At 46.4% G+C, this 19,546-nt stretch overlaps 1 protein-coding gene across 1 annotated transcript in view; it reads left to right on the top strand.

Annotated features, from left to right (window-relative positions):
* The first annotated feature begins 3,276 nt into the window (after positions 1 to 3,276).
* Positions 3,277 to 19,546, top strand: part of LOC144163402 (phospholipid phosphatase 2-like) — a 46,289-nt gene continuing 30,019 nt past the window's right edge. The window contains exons 1-2 of the mRNA XM_077694381.1: positions 3,277 to 3,546; positions 4,063 to 4,140. Of these exons, the coding sequence (XP_077550507.1) occupies positions 4,086 to 4,140 (55 nt within the window). The 5' untranslated portion in view covers positions 3,277 to 3,546; positions 4,063 to 4,085. The remainder of the gene's footprint in view (positions 3,547 to 4,062; positions 4,141 to 19,546) is intronic.

Below are 19,546 nucleotides of genomic sequence, written 5' to 3'. Positions count from 1 at the left end.
TACTGTAACCCCGAATCCCAACCCTACCTATGAGCAAAGGGTGGAGCGGCTGACCAGCTCCGAGCTCTCGGACCAGCGCCGACTGGTGGAACGGGACCGGACGGCCAGCCAGCCATAAGGCATCTTGGAACAAGGATGCCTCTCACTCGTGGAGGCCCTAAGAACATCCTCCTGCTCACCAGTATAATAAATGTTTGTCTCTGTCTCTCTCCTTCTCCCAGACTCTCCTTCATCGCCTTTCTTAGCAAACTTCCCCAGCAAAGGCGAAAAGAAAAAAGAAAAGAAGAGGCTTTCCTGCATGGCATCTAAGTTCAACTTTCTCCGCGTACCGCACACGTCAATGTCGGCTTTTTGCAGAGCATAAGATTCTGCGGGAAAGCCACACACATAAAAGGTGGGCACAGAAATGTGCGCATGAGCGGATTTAGCGGCAAGAGTATGTCGCCAACGTATAAGTTAATAACATACATTATCGCGGGGTCTCCTGTCACTTCTGCAAGCCCTCAAGGGTTCCCCGGCACGCTCATGGATGAGGACCACTGAGCTATAGGGCGACAAGTTGAATCTTAATTCTTGGATAGGCTGCGAAATACCAAATCGAGCACCGAATTCAGTGGTGCGGGATTTTAGCTGATAGAAACGGGAGCGCTATCACCTTTCGACGGCATTTGCAGCGACGCATGCAGGCACGGGAACAATTTTTTTTTTACTGAGTACTTCACGAGCGTTCTGAAATCGTGAATACGCCCGATAAACGGGCCATATCGAATTTCGACCAAATATTGACATTGAAGAGGTTGGTGAGGTAACACATAACGATGAGAAGAAGACACAGTGTAATAGCTAATAAGAGACGAGATCCTCGTGTAAGGTGCTCGCAAGTGCAACGTGGTGCATTATGAACGCAAAATAATCAATTTATTTAATTGGCTACACAACACTTGTTGCATGCTGTTAACTTTAAATGCCGAGTTTTTCTATACAACCTCCACCCACTCCCCCCATTTTGCGTCCGGCTTCGGTTAGCGTCCGCAGAATCCGGTCACGTTCAATATAACCGCATATCAGTGGTTGCATATCAGTGGTTGCGTCAACAGACAGGTAACGGAGTAAGGCCGGGTTCAGTCTGTCGTCGCAACTGTCGTAATATCTTTAAACAATGGCGTCATTTGACGTCTCGGCCAACCGACATGCATGAAACGCCGTTTTTTTACGTCCATAGCTCCCGATATGGCTGTTACGTCGGCAGTCTGAACATAGCCTAACACGGCTGATGTGATGGCAGTTTACGATAGCTCACCGCGAACATCCTAAAAGTGTGTTCGAGAGTATCGACATCGAAAGCTGAAGAGTGGTCTAAGAAACTGCAGGAAGATCATCAAGATAGCGTCGAGATATGGGGTGCGCGTGGTGTTTTCAGCGAAAAACAAACTGGCGAAAATTTGACCAGCGGTGCAAAGGGTGGCAGAAAAGAAAGCAACAAGGAAGAAGGGATGTGGTAGGAAACACGGCACAAAGTTTTTAGAGTGCAAAAAAGACGTTGTATACAGCATTCCATTAACGTGTGGAAAGAAATACGTAGGACAGACCGGCCGATGCCTGAACGTACGCCTTCGCGAACATCAGAGCTCGTTAAAAGGGTCACCGTATTCACATTTAGCCGTTCATTGCAAAGAACGTACGCCTTCGCGAACATCAGAGCTCGTTAAAAGGGTCACCGTATTCACATTTAGCCGTTCATTGCAAAGACTGCAAATGCCGCCCAAAACTGCGAGACACGTTAATTGTTGATAAACACAAAAAACGACTAACAAGAGAAATAATAGAAGCTTTCCGTATAAAGAAAGAAGGGAATGAATGTGTCAGCCAACCATCGGTCTTGCTGTCTGACACTGAGTATGCCTTTTTAAATCAGGTTTGATAAAGTGTGTGGCGCCTTTCTTGTCAGCACACGTGCGGTGTGAATATCTATAAAATGTTTGGTTGTCGGTGCGCCTTGATCTTTTCAGATGGTAGATTGTGAAATTTGAAGTGATGACTGTGGCGTTTATTCCTTGTATATATGTATGTTTTGCAGTAATAAAATCTTCAGTTGCTAGTAGCGCTTTGTCCCGTGTACTCACTTGTCCTTGTTACTGTAGCGCTTTTCCCACCATGAACATGTACCAACACGCCCAGCTCGCAGTTCTTCTGAAAATCATCAAACAGAATTAATACTAGCGTACAGAGATGGCAAAATTACTTCTAAAATGTAATTAAATTACACTACTCGTTACTTTCCTAGAATTTTCTAAAATGTAATGAATTACATTACAAATTACATGTGGCCGAAAGTAATGACATTACATTACTATTACTTTTCAAAAATAATAAAATTACTTTGAAATTACTCTGGAACGCATGAAAAGGGAACGAAGAGGCACGAGAAAGCAGGCAGAGCTGCCATCGAAGCGTTGTATCCTTCGCGTTCGCAGAGTTCCAATACTCGGAGACTCTCTGGGCATTACAACTCTACTTCGTCAGCTTTTCTTGGTCAACTTTTTATAGCGTAAGAGAAGCGGACAGCCGATATCGTAGTCAAACGTGATTGGGAAAGTAATGAGTAATTTCCGTGAAATTACTGGCCTGAAGTAATTTATTACATTAATAAATTACCAACATTCAAAAGTAATTCATTACATTACTCATTAGAGCAGAAGGTAATTTAATTAGCGTAATTTAATTACTGCCAAGTCTGCTAGCGTGGCTACTGTCAGAGTCTAACGAAACATTTCATTGCAGAGAATTTTCCCGGCAACAGTTAGAGGAGCGCATTGTTATCATTGCAGCACGTTATCCTTTATTTGTTTTTATCCGTCCGTGGATACAAGCATTTTTTTTTTCCTACGGAGGGTTAGAAGGGGGCTAGAAAATTATAGTGTTTTGTTTCGTGGCTAGGCCATCACCATGGTCGACCCTGGAAGCGGTTTCGGCCGAAAAGCGAAGGCGACCGGCAATTCGGCTTCGACGGGAAATGGAGGCGGACGCGTAACATTAGCACGAGATTAGTACCTGACGGGAATGACCGATCTTTCGCGTGGCAGCAGTGGAGGAGCGGGAACAGCGAGCGAAAAAACTACCGCAGCACGTGGGGCCAGGAGCACTTCGAGCGTTAAAACAACACACAACACGGCGCGCCTATTTGCAAATACCATCCGCGCCGCCGACACACGTGCGTCAGAGCTGCGTCACGGTGACGTCGCGGCGCTGAAGCCGGCCGCCTGATCGCGGAACGATTGAACAGCCAGTTTCGTACGCTGCCCTGCTGGCCGGCGGCGCGCTGTGCAGACGAAAAACATTAGTGGAAGCAAAAAAAAAGTTTCCGGGTTGATTCCTTTTTCCTTGTGCACGGTCAACGAAGGCAGCTCCAGCCTCCCTCTCTGGATGTCGTGCCGTGTCGCTGAGTGCCCATGATTAAAGTGCTGGGCTGTGAAACGTTGACCGAGCCGTCGGCGGCGGACGCTTCGTTACGACGAGCTTGAGGCACTCGGAGCGGACGAGACGGCGGTGAGTCATTTCCCGTTCTTGTTCGGCGGTTGCTGTGTTTTCCCAGCGCAGCCGAGTGCCTCGTTGGTCGCGCTTGACCCGTGAAAGGGGGCACGAGCCTCGCGCTGAACGTTTCTTTCCGAGGAATCCGAGAGACTGACAGCTGAACGTGCGGTTGTCGAGGGGGCGACCTGTTATGTTGTGATTCCTCTGACGATCGACGGTTCGTGGCGAATAAACAAAGCCCGTAACTTGAGAAACCCGTGACTCAGGCGCTGTGACGTTTTAATCTCGCCTCGATCTTCGAAGTTTCAATATCCCCGTGGCACTTGTGGCTGCTCGGGCGCGAAGGCAGAACGAAAAGGAAATAACACTTAAAAACGAGAGCGAGAGAGGGCGAAAGGGTGGCGGAAAAGTTGGGGTAGGGGGCGCCACCTTGCGTCGCCGCTTTTGAAGCAGACGATGCGAGGATTGTAGCAGACGAGCGGCGGTCCAGAGTAGCTACTCGTCACAGCTGAGCGTGGTGCTTTCTCACAGGACTACGCGGGAGTGATCAAGCCATGCCGGGCGGCAAGCACATCATGAGGAGAATCTTCACGTACGCCCTCATACTCGGTACGTTAATTTCTCTGTCACTTAGCTCTCTCCGAAAAAAAAATAACAAAGAAAGTCTACGTGACATGACGCGTACACATTTCAGTATTAGCCTGCGACCGTTTGTTTGATATTGCCGTTAGCCTGCATCTAACTTTCTACATTTTGATTAAATGAACGTATGTGTAATCGCACCGTGTTGGGCAATCTCGTGGCAGCGTTACTCAGGTATTTTTTTTTTCTCCTTACATTTTTATTGCATCCTACCGGCCGGTAAACAATGAGAAACTGTGATCCTTCACTAACTCTAGCACCGGTGGTGCAACACTGGCGTATAATTATTCTCATTTTAAGATGTCGCTGGCGCGCTTTTTACTGGAAAGAAGACAACAGAAATAACTCCATAGCGGGACCAATTCAGAAAATCTACTGCCAAATAATAGACTCTGCAGTGCGAGTTAATAACAGTTGGAAATACACTCTACATTCTATGTAAATACATTCGCCCTGCAATTGACGTCGTCGTTGTTATTGTTGTTGTTGATGATGATGATGAAGATGACCGAAGTGAACTGAGTACACAAAGCTCGTCCGTACCCGCATTGTCTCTTACGGCAATCTGGATGATTACTGCGTCCGTATAAATCACTCAGTGAAAACGATTGCCAATTTATCGGTCCATTTGAGACTCCGTCCATTTTGTGAAAGCGACTATATACCTCGAATTCCTTTATGGTTTATCGTCCTTTCTGTCTCGTTCCTAATTTTTTTCGGTGCGTCGACCGTTTAACTTCCACCCTTCCTCCAAATCCCCCATCGCGCAATATTCGTTTGGACCATTAACTCAGAATAAATGAGCCCAAGGGAACTTTCAGCATCTTTATAAGGGTCACCCCCCTCCCAAGGCAAATGAAAGCAATCTATGGATAAAAAAAAGGTAGGGTTTTCTTTCTTTTCCTTCTTCTTGCCGAAGCTGCCTTGTCGGTTTCGGTTTTAATGGCGTATATCGACCTCTCCCGGCCCACGCGCTTTCACGGGTACCCTCTGCGCTGTTACACGAATTGAAATTGAAAGACGGCGAACAAATGAATTAGATTCTGGCGCAGCTGTCGTTCGTTCGATGGTGAAAGCGTTGCGCGTTGCGAACCACGAGATTAATATGCGCTAAAACGAACGACAGACTTGTGGCTTCTCAGATGCTTCAAAGTTGGAAAAAGAAAAAAGACATTTTGTAAGGTTGACAGCTGGTCAAAGGCTCTAGTGGTACGTAGATCACTTAAGTCATTGATTTATTTTCCTTTCAAGGCCAAGGGATTTTACACAAGGGTCTGATTACGTATGCGCGGGAAACAATACAAGAGCAATAAAATGAAAGAAAAGCGGCAGGAACAATGGTGCACATTCAAATAGCGCATTGCGAAACATCGTCAATTAGTGGAGTGCTTGATATTGAACGTGAAAACGAAGTTTCGCGGAATTAATCATATATCAGAGCGGCAATCTACATCAAATATAATATAAGGGATATCCTTACCGCGCAATTAGCTGTGTGTATCGACTTCATCTTTGCTGTTTGCTTCAAATATTCCGTGCTCCCTGCTGACTGCAGTGTATACCGTCCTTCAGGATAGTGATAATTATCGAGTTATCTAATCGGCTTTTCTACATTGTACTTTCGCTATGGTGCTTTGCGTGACCAGGCCCGCAAACACAATCGCCTGTACCGGGCATTTAAAAAGCAATTTCATGTTTCGACCTTAACAACTTAGCTGATTATTGGAAACAAAAGCCAGTCGGACTGGCTATGAAAGCTCACTTTTCCATCGCGGCCCAGCATCTCTAGGCGCTTTCTATTCGAAGGGTGTGATCTGCTGCTCTGTAATGAACACTTTGGTAAACCCAAACGAGGTTTCGAGCCTCTGGGTGGGGGGAAGGTAGCACTTGATAACCTAAACCGCTTTCCACGTAGCTTGGTCTTGGTTAGTTCCAGAGTTGTGCGCAATGCGTTGCAAGTATTCGACTGCATTTTCCTATAATATTGTGATGCTTCATTTCCACCCCTTAACATCCCTGTAATTCAGTTTTTACAGTATTGATTACTGAATTACCCTATACAATATTTGTCGAATCCTTTTTTGCGAGAGGCGTTAAATATGCTGCAGTTATCAGCTCTGGCAAAAACGGCCACTGCTTTTCTCTTTCAAAACTACTAATTACAGAACCTCGAGGATTGCTACGCCACTAAAATAACCTTTGTCGGAATCTGAGGCACGCACGTGCGGGTAACAATTTTTTCGAACTCGATTTACCGGCAGCGTCGTTATTTACGCCACCCTTATGTGTATGTATGTGCTACCGTAACAAAGAAACGTTATGTGAAAAGTAACCTGAGAAGCAGTCGATTACCCTACAGTACTTTCTAATGCTCTTCTATATACAGTAATTGCAATCAGTTACATTTTTTTTTTCGGTAAGTGTAAAAGTCTACTTCACAATTCCCACCTGAACAAGGCTGTAGTTCGCTCATTCTCGTCGAAATTAGTTCACGAGCCGTGGCACGAAACAGGTCACCGGGGTTTTTTTTTTCTACGAAACAGTTTTCTTTCGTTTTACCTTTGAAAAAAACCATGGGTAAAAACACCGGTGGAAAACTGCAGTGGTGGAGAGAATACAGTGGACGAATACAAGCGCATGCTTGTTGAGTGGTTTCGAAAGCCGGTACAATGGCACGAACTTAGGCTAAATAAGCGCTGATATCAGCCAAGTGTGCATTACTTCAAGCTATTCATGTACGCATTATCTGCTACGACTAATTTGACGCCACTGCGAAGTTTTCGATCGAGCCCAACGGCGCTTTCCACGCCATGTGTACACCGGGGCAGTAACGTGCACCGAAGCCTTCGGACCTTGGGCTCTCCCTTATCATCTTTATTTTGCACCTCACCGATAACGCGTGCCACGAACATTGCGTGGCCTGATAGCCTCTCCGAAAGATTGCTTATGACTTTTTTCGCCGCGTCCAGTCGAGTCAGCCGAATACTTCGCACAATAGCGGTCGTAGCTTTTTTCTATACACACCTGTTGCGGGGTTCATTTCCCAAACAATGACGTATTTTTGGACCACTGTGTTGACGGTTCCATTCACATTTTCAGAACTCATAGCCTGGAACAAATCAAACTAGCGTAAAGCGCGGACAAAGTAGAATGAACAAATGGCGAACACACGTCATAACAGCTGCAAGGCTGACGTATCGGTTAGGGGCCCAGCCTTCGTCACCGATGAAGGCCCCTGATCTTGTCCCAGTGCACTGGCCGATACGTAAGTAAACCTTGTTGGCGTTGTCGCAGCGTTTTTCCAGCGTTTTGCTTGTTATATATATATATATAGTGTGAGCACAGTTACTCAGTCCTATCGGATATCGTATCCTGCACTGGTCAATCTCATTACAACCTGAACCAGCCAGGAACACTCCCATTACCATCATCATCTCGCCAACGAACGCGCTCGTCGGCGAGATGATGATGGTAATGGGAGTGTTCCTGGCTGGTTCAGGTTGTAATGAGATTGACCAGTGCAGGATACGATATCCGATAGGACTGAGTAACTGTGCTCACACTATATATATTGAGGGACACGCCAAGGACAGACGGCAGACGCCTCGGGGACGGTCGACAAAGGGCGTTTATTCCCAGTTTATTCGGAGCGGCATCCCAGAGCACAGAACCCAGGGAATTATGATGTGGATGGTTAGCAGAAGCAGATGAGGTATGACATGATGGTGATAATGGTAATGAGAAGCTAAAGTGCCAGATGATCTGCACACAGCGTAACAAGTAACAAATTGTTGCTCACAAAATGTATATATTCTGCAGCCATTCGATGCATCACGCCACCCGGTTGACGGTCAGCTGCCACTAAACTGCCGCCCGTTCGCGAAAAGACATGAAGCACGCGGAAAAACAAATGGCGGAAGTGCTTTGTCAATATCTGCAATATGTGGCTGCAGTCCGTAACAAATGGTTGCAAGCAAGACGGGGCGATTCCTGCACCTCCAAAATACGACATCCGATTTCTCACAAACAAACGCCATGCACTCTCGTAAGAGCATGGCGGGGGGTGCGGGCGCCAAGTTCAGCGGGAGTAAGTCGCAGAAAGCGACATGCGGTATGTTAGGGAGACGCTTGAAAATTATGTTAGAGGGGGAAAAAACGCTCGAAATGGGTCCTAACACGCCTGGCTACGAGCCGCGCCGTACCGTAAATGGATGACTACTAGAATATGCACCAACGTGTAGCTACTGGCACGAAGCTCTGTACAGTTTCTACGAAGCTGCCGAATCGGTAGTATCAGTAAGGTATGTGTTCAGTATCGCCCTGGGATAGGGGGCTTTAGTGCAAAAGTAGGAAAGAGGTGGGAGGAGGGGGGTGTAAACGTGCAACGGAAAATTATCCGATAGGTATAGACGAGGTGGCGTGCTCGCTACATTTGCGGGTATAAATGCTTGAGGATAACGCATACCTTCTTTTTGCGAACGAATGAATGAATAAGAAATGAAATGGACGCGGAAAAGCGTCATCAACGCAACTTGAAAATATCAACCTATAAACGCTCATGCCAGACTTTTGCACGATGTTGAGGTGTTAATTTAGGCAAGATCAAAAGGAGCGGTCACAGAATTCTGCGGAACAAAATTTAGCTAGATCAAAGGTTAATAATGATGAAGCTAGAAGAAATGAGCATCCAAAACTGGAGTCTGGAAGCGACACAGTGCGGTACTTTCGAGGAGCACTTCTGACAAAGTTCGCGGTTGTTTGCATGAGAGGCAAAAATGCATACTTGGTGGACTGTCTCAGAAAATGAAGGAACTGATGGATACTGGGAGGAACATGAAAGAGGCAGGTACGAAGGAGCGCGTCGGTTTGGCGGAGGTACAAAATTGGTTAACAGAAGCGAGAACAGTGACACTGACATTCTCGCCTACAACATGAAAAGGATTAAATGAACTTAAATCAGAGGCGGCAGCTTCACGGTATAGCGGAGGGGTTCGCTGTTTTTGGCAAAGATAAAATGAATGCGCTGAGAGATGAAACTGTTAACGTAACGAACAGCATATAGATGATAATGGAAGCAGCAGGAAGGTTTTATGCATATTTATGCTCCAGCGAGCAATGGAACGAAGCACGGTAGGTGTAACGTACAAGAATAGAGCGGAGTGGATCAGGCAACAAACGCGTGTTAGGGACATATTAGTGGAAATTAAGAAGAAGAAATGGGCGTGGGCCGGGCATATAATGAGAAGGCAAGATAACCGTTGGGCATTAAGGGTAACAGAGTGGATCCCTAGAGAAGGCAAGCGTGGCAGGGGGTGTCAGAAAGTTAGGTGGGCAGGTGAGATCAAGAAGTCTGCAGTGGTAAATTGGTCGCAGTTAGCACAGGACCGAGATAATTGGAGATCTATGGGAGAGGCCTTTGCCCTGCAGTGGGCGGAGACAGGCTGATGATGATACTCCAACAGCGGTGGGCGATGATACGGTATCGAACGGACTAGCTTGGTTCGCGAAGTTCGAGCATGGAAAGTGTGCTCAAGAGAGGCAGAGTCGCGGGGGACGACGGAATAACCGTAGGTCTGCCCATTAAAGATTACTCGGGATGTCCTCCCAAGAAAGGTAACAGAATTATTTTCAGAATGCCTCGGGATGATTAAGGTACCAGAATCCTGGTCTAATTTTTACTCGCAAAAGGGGTGATGTTAAAGAGCTTAAGAGTTACCGATCTAGTACTTGCTCACAAAGATGGGTGTTAAGACAAATGCAAATTTAGTTCACGAAAAAGACCGCTGTGTCCCGATAACAATGATGCCAATTTTATCGCAAACTTGAAACAAATGACAGAGCTATTAAGAAAAACAGGTGAAGCAGTGCGACCCCCAGCAACTTTGCGGGGATTTCTCTTTGGCGCCGCAAGAACCTTGTTCTGTGGCGGCGGTCGACCTGGTTCACCGCCAAGAAGCATGACTGTACGATTGTAGTGGGGCCTTGGGTTTTGTTTGATCGCATCACTTGAATGCTAACGTTTAGTTAAGACAATAATACAGTTGATAATTCGTGGTCGCCTAATCGGAATTTTCGGTTAATTAGAGGTGACGTGATACCGGATGGTACAGGGTGTCTGTCCGGGGGCGGAAGTTGCAGGTGCTGTGTAATATTGGGTGGGGCAGATGTGGTGGAGGAGGGTAGAGAGGGGGGGTACGAGTCGGTCTCGAGCCGGCCACGCGGCAGAAGATGCGGGAAGTCGGACACGAGAACGAACGGTCTCAACAGACGCGTCTGTACTTTGCGGTGCTGATTGCCGCGAAAGGAATTTCGAGGTAAACCATTCTGCCCCTAAACTGCGTAGGAACCGCTTTGCTGGCGACGAATTTTCGTCAATATAAACACGTGCTACAATGCCACCATTGTTTCAAGCCTTTTGACGCCTGACAATTACCTTTCGCTCCGGGCAGGCTTGTCAGCTGTGTTTTCTCTGTGCCGCGCACGCTTATACGGTGTCGCTCCTATTGCAGCAGCACTCACCGCCGGGTGTATTGTGCAAGCGTAAATGAGTGAATCATGCAGAAAATGAGACAGCAGAGCTCTCCGCGCTGTCAGTCGCGCGGCAGCAACTGCCTGCTTTTGACAATGTGTTACTCGAGAACTTATCACTGGAAAGAGTGGATGCCTCAACGGGAATCGAATGGGAAACCTCAGCAGAAGGAGACAGAGGTGGGCTTCCGGTGTCTCGCTTGGATTATGCGCGAACGGCAAAGGCGCTCTCTGCTGCCCATCACGCAATCGCGAGATTGGCTTTTACCCGCCGTTGGGAAGGAGCCGTCTCTGGTATAGTCTTCACGTTCTAAACTTTCCATTTCAAGGTAACAGTTTTTAAAGCGAAAGCTTTATTAGTGGGACTGACGGCGTCCTGTCAAAAAGACTAATGCATTTCCCCATAGACTGGTTGGTCGACCGAAGAGCTCTGATAAGGTCTCTGGACACAGTGCGCATGCGCGAAACCGGGCTTCTATTGTGTCGAAAAGGTTACTTGAAGATTGCGAAAAGAGAACGGTTCTAGATAAGACAATGCACCCATCGATCATGAAGAAGTAGTACAACTTTATCTCATACACCACGTATTTAGATCGTCCGTATATGCGTTTACTTAGTGCGCGAAAATCGTCGCATGGGTTCGCTCTTCGTTTTCGATTTGGATCTTGGGAGGTTTGAAGATCGATTGGACGCACTTTAGCGAAGATTATGCGCCCATTTGATGTAAAACGCTTTCGCGATTCTCTCAACTTTCTCGGGGAAGGGACCCGACGTAATGGCGTGGGTAGCAGCTATACACCACCACCGCCGCCACCACCAGTAGTATAGTAGCAGTGGTATTAGTAATACCTCAGTGTACTATTGCGGGACAAGAACTCGCGAAATGTCAAATGACAGAACCAGTAAATTCAGTCGTACTGTGCGTTTTACTGGAGCTCGATTTTAAGCGCGACAGAGAAAAGTCACACCTCGTGGTTGTTTCATGGATGCACCCATCACTTTAGTGATTCCCGATTAACGACATTTCTCATGTGGAACAACAACAACAACAGCAACAACAACAACAACAACAGCAAGATAACCAGGAAGAAAAACAGAACGAAATTCGCGGTGAGAGGCAAACTGGCGCAACTGCACAAGCTAATGACGGTCCACAACGGAAATTCCTTTCTTTTGTCCTTTTTCCTGTCCATCTAGCGTGGCCTAAAGATCCCTCGACACGCACACCGACATCTCATTGCACCAGGGCGCCAGATATAGACAGAAAAGGAGTGTACGTATACGCCGCAACACAAGCGCCTGTGCCGTGTCGTGTACGCACTCTCTTCGTGACCCAGTTACAAAGGCGCAACGCTCCACGAACTCGCACCAGCTTTGCATGCTTCGCAGTGAACTTTTTGGCACCCTTTTTGGCCGAAAAGGGTATAAAAATGTTGTCCCGTGGCACACACCTTTGAAAGGTGTTTTCGCTGAAAAAGTGTGCAAGGACGAAAAAAGGGTGTTCTTGGGAACACCCTCAAAAAAATGTGTAATTTTTCTTAACACCCTAAAAAACGGGTGTGACAATGTGCATCGGTTGAGCGCGCAGCATGACATACAGACGCATTCAACGCGCACGAGTCACACCTGGACCACGAATGAATTGAGCAAGAAAACCAATGGGATGCATGGGGGGAGCGAGCACATACTTGGCAATTTATCTGCTCTTCTTGCTTTTACAGCCAGCAGAGGAAGTTCCTCCGATAGAGTCGGTGGGCTTATCGCAAAAAGCAGAAATTTTAGCGCTAATTTTGAAATTCTGCATTTTAACGTGCCTGAGCATATACAAATCAGCATGCGGATATGAAAAAAAAACTGTTTAATCGCGAGGTAGCGATAAGTCATTGAGTTTTATTAATTGCCAATCACCTATTTCATACCATTTCAGCACCCACCAAAAAGGGTGTTTATTATTTCGACACCCTTTTTCTTGGAAGGGCGTAAAGCTACGAATAAGGGTGTTGGAAACTAATAAAAAGGGTGTGAAGGACCGCCAACTAATAAAAAGGGTTTAAGTAATGTAGTAACAAAAAGAAATGTTTCTACAGGCAAGCAGACAAGAATAACGGATCAACTTCATGGCACCGAAACAAAATGTGTGACCAGGGGCCGAATTCTTTAAAACGACGAGGCGTCGCTTTGAAACGACGGGGTAGCGCCATGCAAATGCATGTGTTCTGGGGTTGGGGCCGTCGCTTTAACGAAGCTGTGCATGCAGTAGGAGCTGCAGAAAAGTACTGTGGCAAGGGCGCGAAGCGACGCCCACTGCCCCCCATCGTTTCACTTGTCGCTTCGCGCCCTTGCCACACTGCTTTTCTGCAGCTCCCACTGCATGCAGAACACATGCATTTGCATGGCGCTACCCCGTCGTTTCAAAGCGACGCCCGTTTTTTAGAGAATTTGGCCCCAGAAATATCAAGCGCTTCTTAAAGGGACACTGAAGTGAATTTGTCAAGCTCCCGTTTTTGCTTGCACTGCGTAGACTGGCTCAAATTAGCACACTTTTCATCGTTTATTCGGTTGACAAATCGGTAATTATTTTACAAAGCGCGAAAGAAGAAAAACTACCATGCGCGGTTTGCGGCGGCCGCACCAACTAAAGCTGTGACGTTAGGAGGAGCGGGCACCGTGATTGGACGATGCCCAAGGTGAGCAACCAAACAAGTTTCGGTTTCGGTTTCGGTTCTGTAAAACACAACCGTTGGCGTTGTTGGATGGGCATTCTCAATAACTCAGTAATCATCGTACCGCGCTTCTGCAGTGTTGTCAGCTGTAAAAATGCATAAAGATAAGCCTCCTAGGACGGATTGGAATCGTAGCATTCACTAGCCGAAACCTACGCAGTGCATGAACGCCCTCCGCGTACCCGCAGACGCCCAAATGTCATGCGCTTTTCCCCCATATTTGGAGCTTGCCTCCCTCATGCCTGTGTCGTAAAAAGCTTGTTCGCACCAGGCCAAGGGTCTGATCATTCTGGCCTGTGCCCACTGCCTGCAAGCAGTCGGTGCTTATGGCAACAGCACGCCAACGAGAACTCGCTAGCGCGCCAGTGCCAGCCTGCGCGCGATTTGTGAATTAGTTCGTGGAACAATGAAAATTGCGGCCCAAAAAATGGTCAACTCAGAATAGAAAACATCGGCGGAAAACGAAAAAGTTAACTTACAAAAAAAAAAAAAAAAGCACGTACCCGCGGGGATTCGAACTCGTGACTTGCAAAATACTTGCGGTTGTATACCTAGCAACCCAGACCGCTCGGCCACGAAGCGGGCTCGGCTAGCGGCGGTAATATAGTGTATTTATTGTACAACAAGTTTACACTTTTCTTCAGTTTTGACATTTCAAGCAGCTTAGGTGACTATTTGTTGTATTGCGCTCGTGCAGTAAGCGTCGCCCGAGTTTCCACATTAGCTCACGTCTAGCAATTGCATTTCGTAGACGGAAAAGCGTTCGCAGATGCGTAGTCGTGCTGCTGACCGCTGTGCTTGTTCGCCCAGCGCAAAAAAGTGCTTCCCGCACCCTAGTTTTACGCTGCACGGTAAAAATATCAGTTGATTTTATTTCCTTAGTACCTATATTGACTTCGCTGACTCTTCTGCCGCCTTCAAGAGGCCTTATAACCTACTGGCATACCAGTCAGCGAAGCGTCGCATGTGCGCTTGTGTGAAGCGACCTTGACTTGGAGCTAGATACAGTGTACAAACTAACCAAGTAAAGAAAGGCAAATTCTACCATTCACAAACGTGTCCTGGCTTCGTTTCAACTGAGCGAACGAATTGCGACGACCCGTCGGCGGCCGGCGGACGAAACGCTGGGCCGACTGACTCTGTCTGAAGGCCGGGGAGCCGTGCAGTAGCGCAGCCATGGAGGAAATGAGCGCAGCCAATTGCCAGCTTATCCCCTTCTGACGTCACACGAAAACGCCGCAGAAAATGGGCGAGCGTAAAGAGAGGAGGACAGCATTTTCGAATTAATTTTTCTACTAAATAAAATCGCGTAAACGCGCCCAGGGTGGTCGAAACATGGCCTGGGGACTTCGGACTACAATTTGCGCAAGTAATCCCGCAATGTTTACATATCACTTCAGTGTCCCTTTAAAACCACGCGTACTCATTTTTTCACTCACGATTTACCCTTGATGTCAGCCAACAGTCCGCAAAGGTTCTGGCGCTTAATTAGCCCCAGATCGCATCCCGTTATTACGCTTTCAACGGTCGACCGTTGATCAATGGTCTATCAGTCGATCAACGGTCGATCAATGGTGACGTGATTCCAGAGGGGGGTTGTGCGCAGGTCTTTAATGATAGTTTTTGTTCTGTGCTTACCAGTGAATACACTAGTAATCAATCAATCAATCAGTCAGTCAATGACTTACCAAATTGCGTTTCTTCGAGGATCAGGCTTTTCACCGATGACTGTTATTTATCGTAAAATAACCTGCTTTACTGACCACCTACCCCTGCAATCTGACCTTGACTCAATATCTACTTGGTTTTCCACTTCGTTAATGTTGCTAAATAATTCCAAAACTAAGCTTATGTCCTTTACAAACCACCCATCTCGCATTCAAACTTCCTACTCATTAAATAACACAACTGTTGAACTTGCAAACACAAAAAAGTGCCTGGGACTTAACCTGCACTGTGACCTGACATGGAATCACCCTATAAACATCATTCTTGCATACGCCAACCGCTCATTGGGCTTTTTAAAGCACAGACTAAAATATGGTCCATCAAACCTCCGCAAACTTGCATAAACAACGTTTATCAGACCTGAAATTGAATACGCAGCTGCCATTCGGGACCCTGACGAAGCATATTTAGTTGACCGAATCTAATCTCTTCAAAATCGTGCTGTTCGTTTCATCTTTTCAGATTGTTCACGTCATGCCGGCGTCAGGGCTCTCAAACTGCGCACATCCTTACCTATCCTATCACATCGGTGTAAAACTATCACGTATATCATTGTTTCATAAACTGTAGCATCACTCTTCACTTCATGCTGATTTCTTTTCTTCGCCACCGGCCATTTTCCCCCTACGTAACCAAGCCTTAAAGGTGACGCGTGCAAAATTCCACACTGGTAGGTACAATCATTCATACCTGGCACAATTGTTGATTAGAATACGCTACCATCTCACATTGCAACTGTAATCAATCCAATCAAATTCCAGGAACTTGTACGCACTTACATAGTATCTTAACTTCACTAAAAAGTGTTTTCGTAGGTTTTTATAAGAAACATTTTCAGCTTTTGTCGCTGCACGTTTCTTTCTGCCTTGCACCAACTTGTATTTACTTCTTTGTCCTATAACATGTTGTTCGTTTTGTTTAAATTGTTAATTTTCAATGTATCCCGCCCCCTATCTAATGACCTCCCAGTGAAGGCCTTTAGGGGTATTTTTAATAAATACATAAATAAATAAATAAATAAATAAACAAATAAATAAATAAGTAAATAAATAAATAACCTCAAACTTTGGAGGATTTTAAATGGCCGTTTACACAGGTGGACTGAACATTTTCTACAAGCGGAGGGATGGTTTGTACTTCACGATGTTTAAAACAATATGAATTGGCATAATTTATTACCAGCGAAGCTGCTCAAAGCTTGAGCTAGGTTCGGTGGCTTTAGAAAAAAAAAATACTAAGAAAAAGAATTCTGCCGCCTGCAAGGATGCACCACGGCAGATAGGGTATTATAACAGTGAAGCCGGCTTTCAAGCCTGTTCGAGTGTGAGCACAAAAGCGGCGCATGCGAATGTGGACCTCTTATTATCCCGTTTTATAGGAATTAATTTTTTTGGGATACTAAACCGCAAAAAAAAATGACGTAGCTTCCACTGCGGTGATAGGCTGGAGAAACGGTGGAGCTTGGGGTTGACCTAGCTTGCTTCCTCGTTGGATTCGCGGTCACTGTGGGGGACACACTGGAACAGCCTTGCGAACTCCGGTTAAACTTGGCCTCACCCATCAACGCTTAGCCTAGCCTAGAAAGAACATCGCGAAGCATAACAAAGCTTAGCAAAGCCTAGCAATAGCTAGCAAACCTTAGCAGCACCGGAAGACGCTAGGTCGACCCCAGCTCCGCTGTTTTCTTCTTGTTTTTTTTTTTTTTTTTTTTGCAACTCAACACCTCTTTCACACCCTTTCAACGCCTTACAGGAAACCAAGGGTGTCGCAGTCGGTGAACACCCTTTTAGTCACACAAAAAGCGTGTAAAGCTACAAATTAGGGTGTTGAAACCAAAGCAATAGAGCGTAATGGCTCTCCAACACCCTTATTCCACTTATACTACAGCTCTTTTAGGCAATAAGGGCATAACAAAGTTTAGTTTATATATGTAGTCTTATTGATTTGAAGTGTTCAAATTGACATTTCACGTGCCCCAGCTCTTAATTTGGGCCATGAGGCGCATCGTTGTAAAAACGAGCGATCATTGCAGACGAACAATTTTAGGGCCGAAGCTCCTTTGGGGCTCGGGCTGTCGGCGTCTCCTGTCGTCCCATGTAGCCACGGCACTGAAACACCGGGACACCCGTTTTCCGACGCTTCGCGCCGGTTTTTAGCATAATTCTTAGCATAATGCGGCGTGTGACACGAAGACAACTTACGGCCAATCTTTCTCTCATGTAATTGCTTAAATCCGGTTGAACGCAAGAGAGGAAGCCACCGCTTCAGCAAGGGCGCCATTGCTCCTCAATACCGGCGCTTCTCTGGCGCCCAATCAGCGCGCGCCGTTTGGCAAGAAAGAGAGACCTACGATATTTGAATACACTTATACACTGCATGCTTCGCGCTTCCCCAGGTTGCACGTTAGTGAAGATGGCAAGGGATTTTTTTTTTGCTTTTCAACATTTCTTACGAGGTGGGCAGGAAGTATGACGAGATGTCTTGTACCTCGCATGCAGTGCAATTACACATGCATGTATGCCCTTAATCAATCGAGAGCTGAACACCTTTTCCATGCAGTTTCAATACCCTACCAAAAACCACGGGTGTTGAAGTTGGTTTCCACACACAAGAAAAGGTGTAGCGCTACAAATACGGGGGTTGAGGTTAAAGAAAATGGGTGTAATGGCCTCCAAACACCCTTTTTCCACCTTCGCTACACCATTTTTGGCCAAAAGGGTGTGAAAAAGTTTTCTGTGTTCTTACGAGATTATTGTCTCGGTGTTGTCTCTCACCTCGCAAATAAAAAATGTGTCCTGCGAGGAGCACGAATTGGAGCCAACGCGACCTCCAAACGACCACCAGAGGCACGCCGTGCGGATATGTATATGTATATGTATATATATATATATATATATATATATATATATATATATATATATATATATATATTCCGCGCACTTTGCCGTCGGCGCGTGGTCCGTCTGCCGCGTTGATTACCCTAATTGCGCGCTTCGCCATTTATTGCGCCGCGCCTAATGGCCGTTCCTGGTCATCATGTTGACTGATCGTCGGTCCGCATACATACGTGTGTGTGCGCCCTATAGTTTTTTGTTTTCCCCACTGAGAAGTTGTCGACGCGTTGCATCCTCCCCTTATTTCTCACTCGCATTGTCTGGCAACCAGTATCGTATGAAGCGCATGGGTACGTATATATATATATATATATATATATATATATATATATATATATATACACGCACAAGGAAATGTTGGCGGTCGGACGAAATTTGCTTCTGTATTTTCTCAACGAGACTGAGTGCATATACATATACATAATCGGCCTCGTGAGCGCTACTAGTGTGATAAGCAACCGCGCTGAGATACACAGAGAGTATATTCATTAGTCGGGCCTCGATATCTAGTTCCCTGGCAAGGGGCTGCGACAGTACTGAAGGTTGTGTTGAGGACTTCCTGTCCCGTTACGCTAAGTGCGTTCGCACTACCGTGTGACGTTCTCTCAGAATGAAAATCATCATGAATGGCTGTGCCTCCGTCTTCGTGGCGGCTATCTCCGCAACCTGACGGTAACGGCAATGGGGTTAGGTGTAGGGAGAGCTTGTTAATTCGAACCGCCAAAGTAAGCCTTCTGAGGAATTAATGAAAGTTCGAACTAGTGAAACTGGAGAAAAACTAGTATATACGGCGATTGGGAAGCAGCAGGGCATTTGAAGGATTTGATTCTTGAAAATTCCGTGATTGAAGTGTATATATATATATATATATATATATATATATCGGGCTCGGGCTGTCGGCGTTTCTTGTCGTCCCATGTAGTCACGGCACTGAAACACCGTGACACTCGTTTTCCAACGCCTCGCGCTGCTTGTTAGCACATGGTGTTAGCACCATGCTGCGGCGTGTGACACGAAGACAACTTGCTTCCCAGCAGACGGCGGAACTGATCCGTGTACTCGTCCTTTCCTTCGTCGTCGCTGGCAGCGACAGGTTCTGCACTTTTGACCTCAGATAAGATGCCCTCATCTGTCAGCGCCCACACACACAACTGCGCTCGCGTCCACATCGACGTACACTTCGCAAAGAATGCGTCCTGCAGATGGCCTCAAGGGGGATTTAGGCTGGTTTTACCGAAACTTACCGGCTCAATACGTCCAGCAGGTGACGCAACCTCGTGTGTAGGCAACGGATGCGTCTCTCTTTTTGTACGAGGCACCTTAGCAGCCGGATAGCGCATAGTTCAAGTGATCCATGACGGAACCTACCGGTCTTCGAATTAACAGGATCTTTTATGCGTAGACTTCTGCGGATCTTGGCCGGGCAAAACCGTACAGTTCGAATTTTACATAAATTCGCAATTCTCTCCAATGTTATTCACAGCATGCTTACAAGAAGTA

Source organism: Haemaphysalis longicornis, unplaced genomic scaffold (assembly GCF_048455015.1).
Source record: "Haemaphysalis longicornis isolate Haplotype H1 unplaced genomic scaffold, Haemaphysalis longicornis Haplotype H1 scaffold_12, whole genome shotgun sequence".
Classification (NCBI taxonomy): Eukaryota; Metazoa; Arthropoda; class Arachnida; order Ixodida; family Ixodidae; genus Haemaphysalis; species Haemaphysalis longicornis.
Note: the sequence above shows the minus strand (reverse complement) of the source record. Positions and strands in the feature narration are given on the sequence as shown.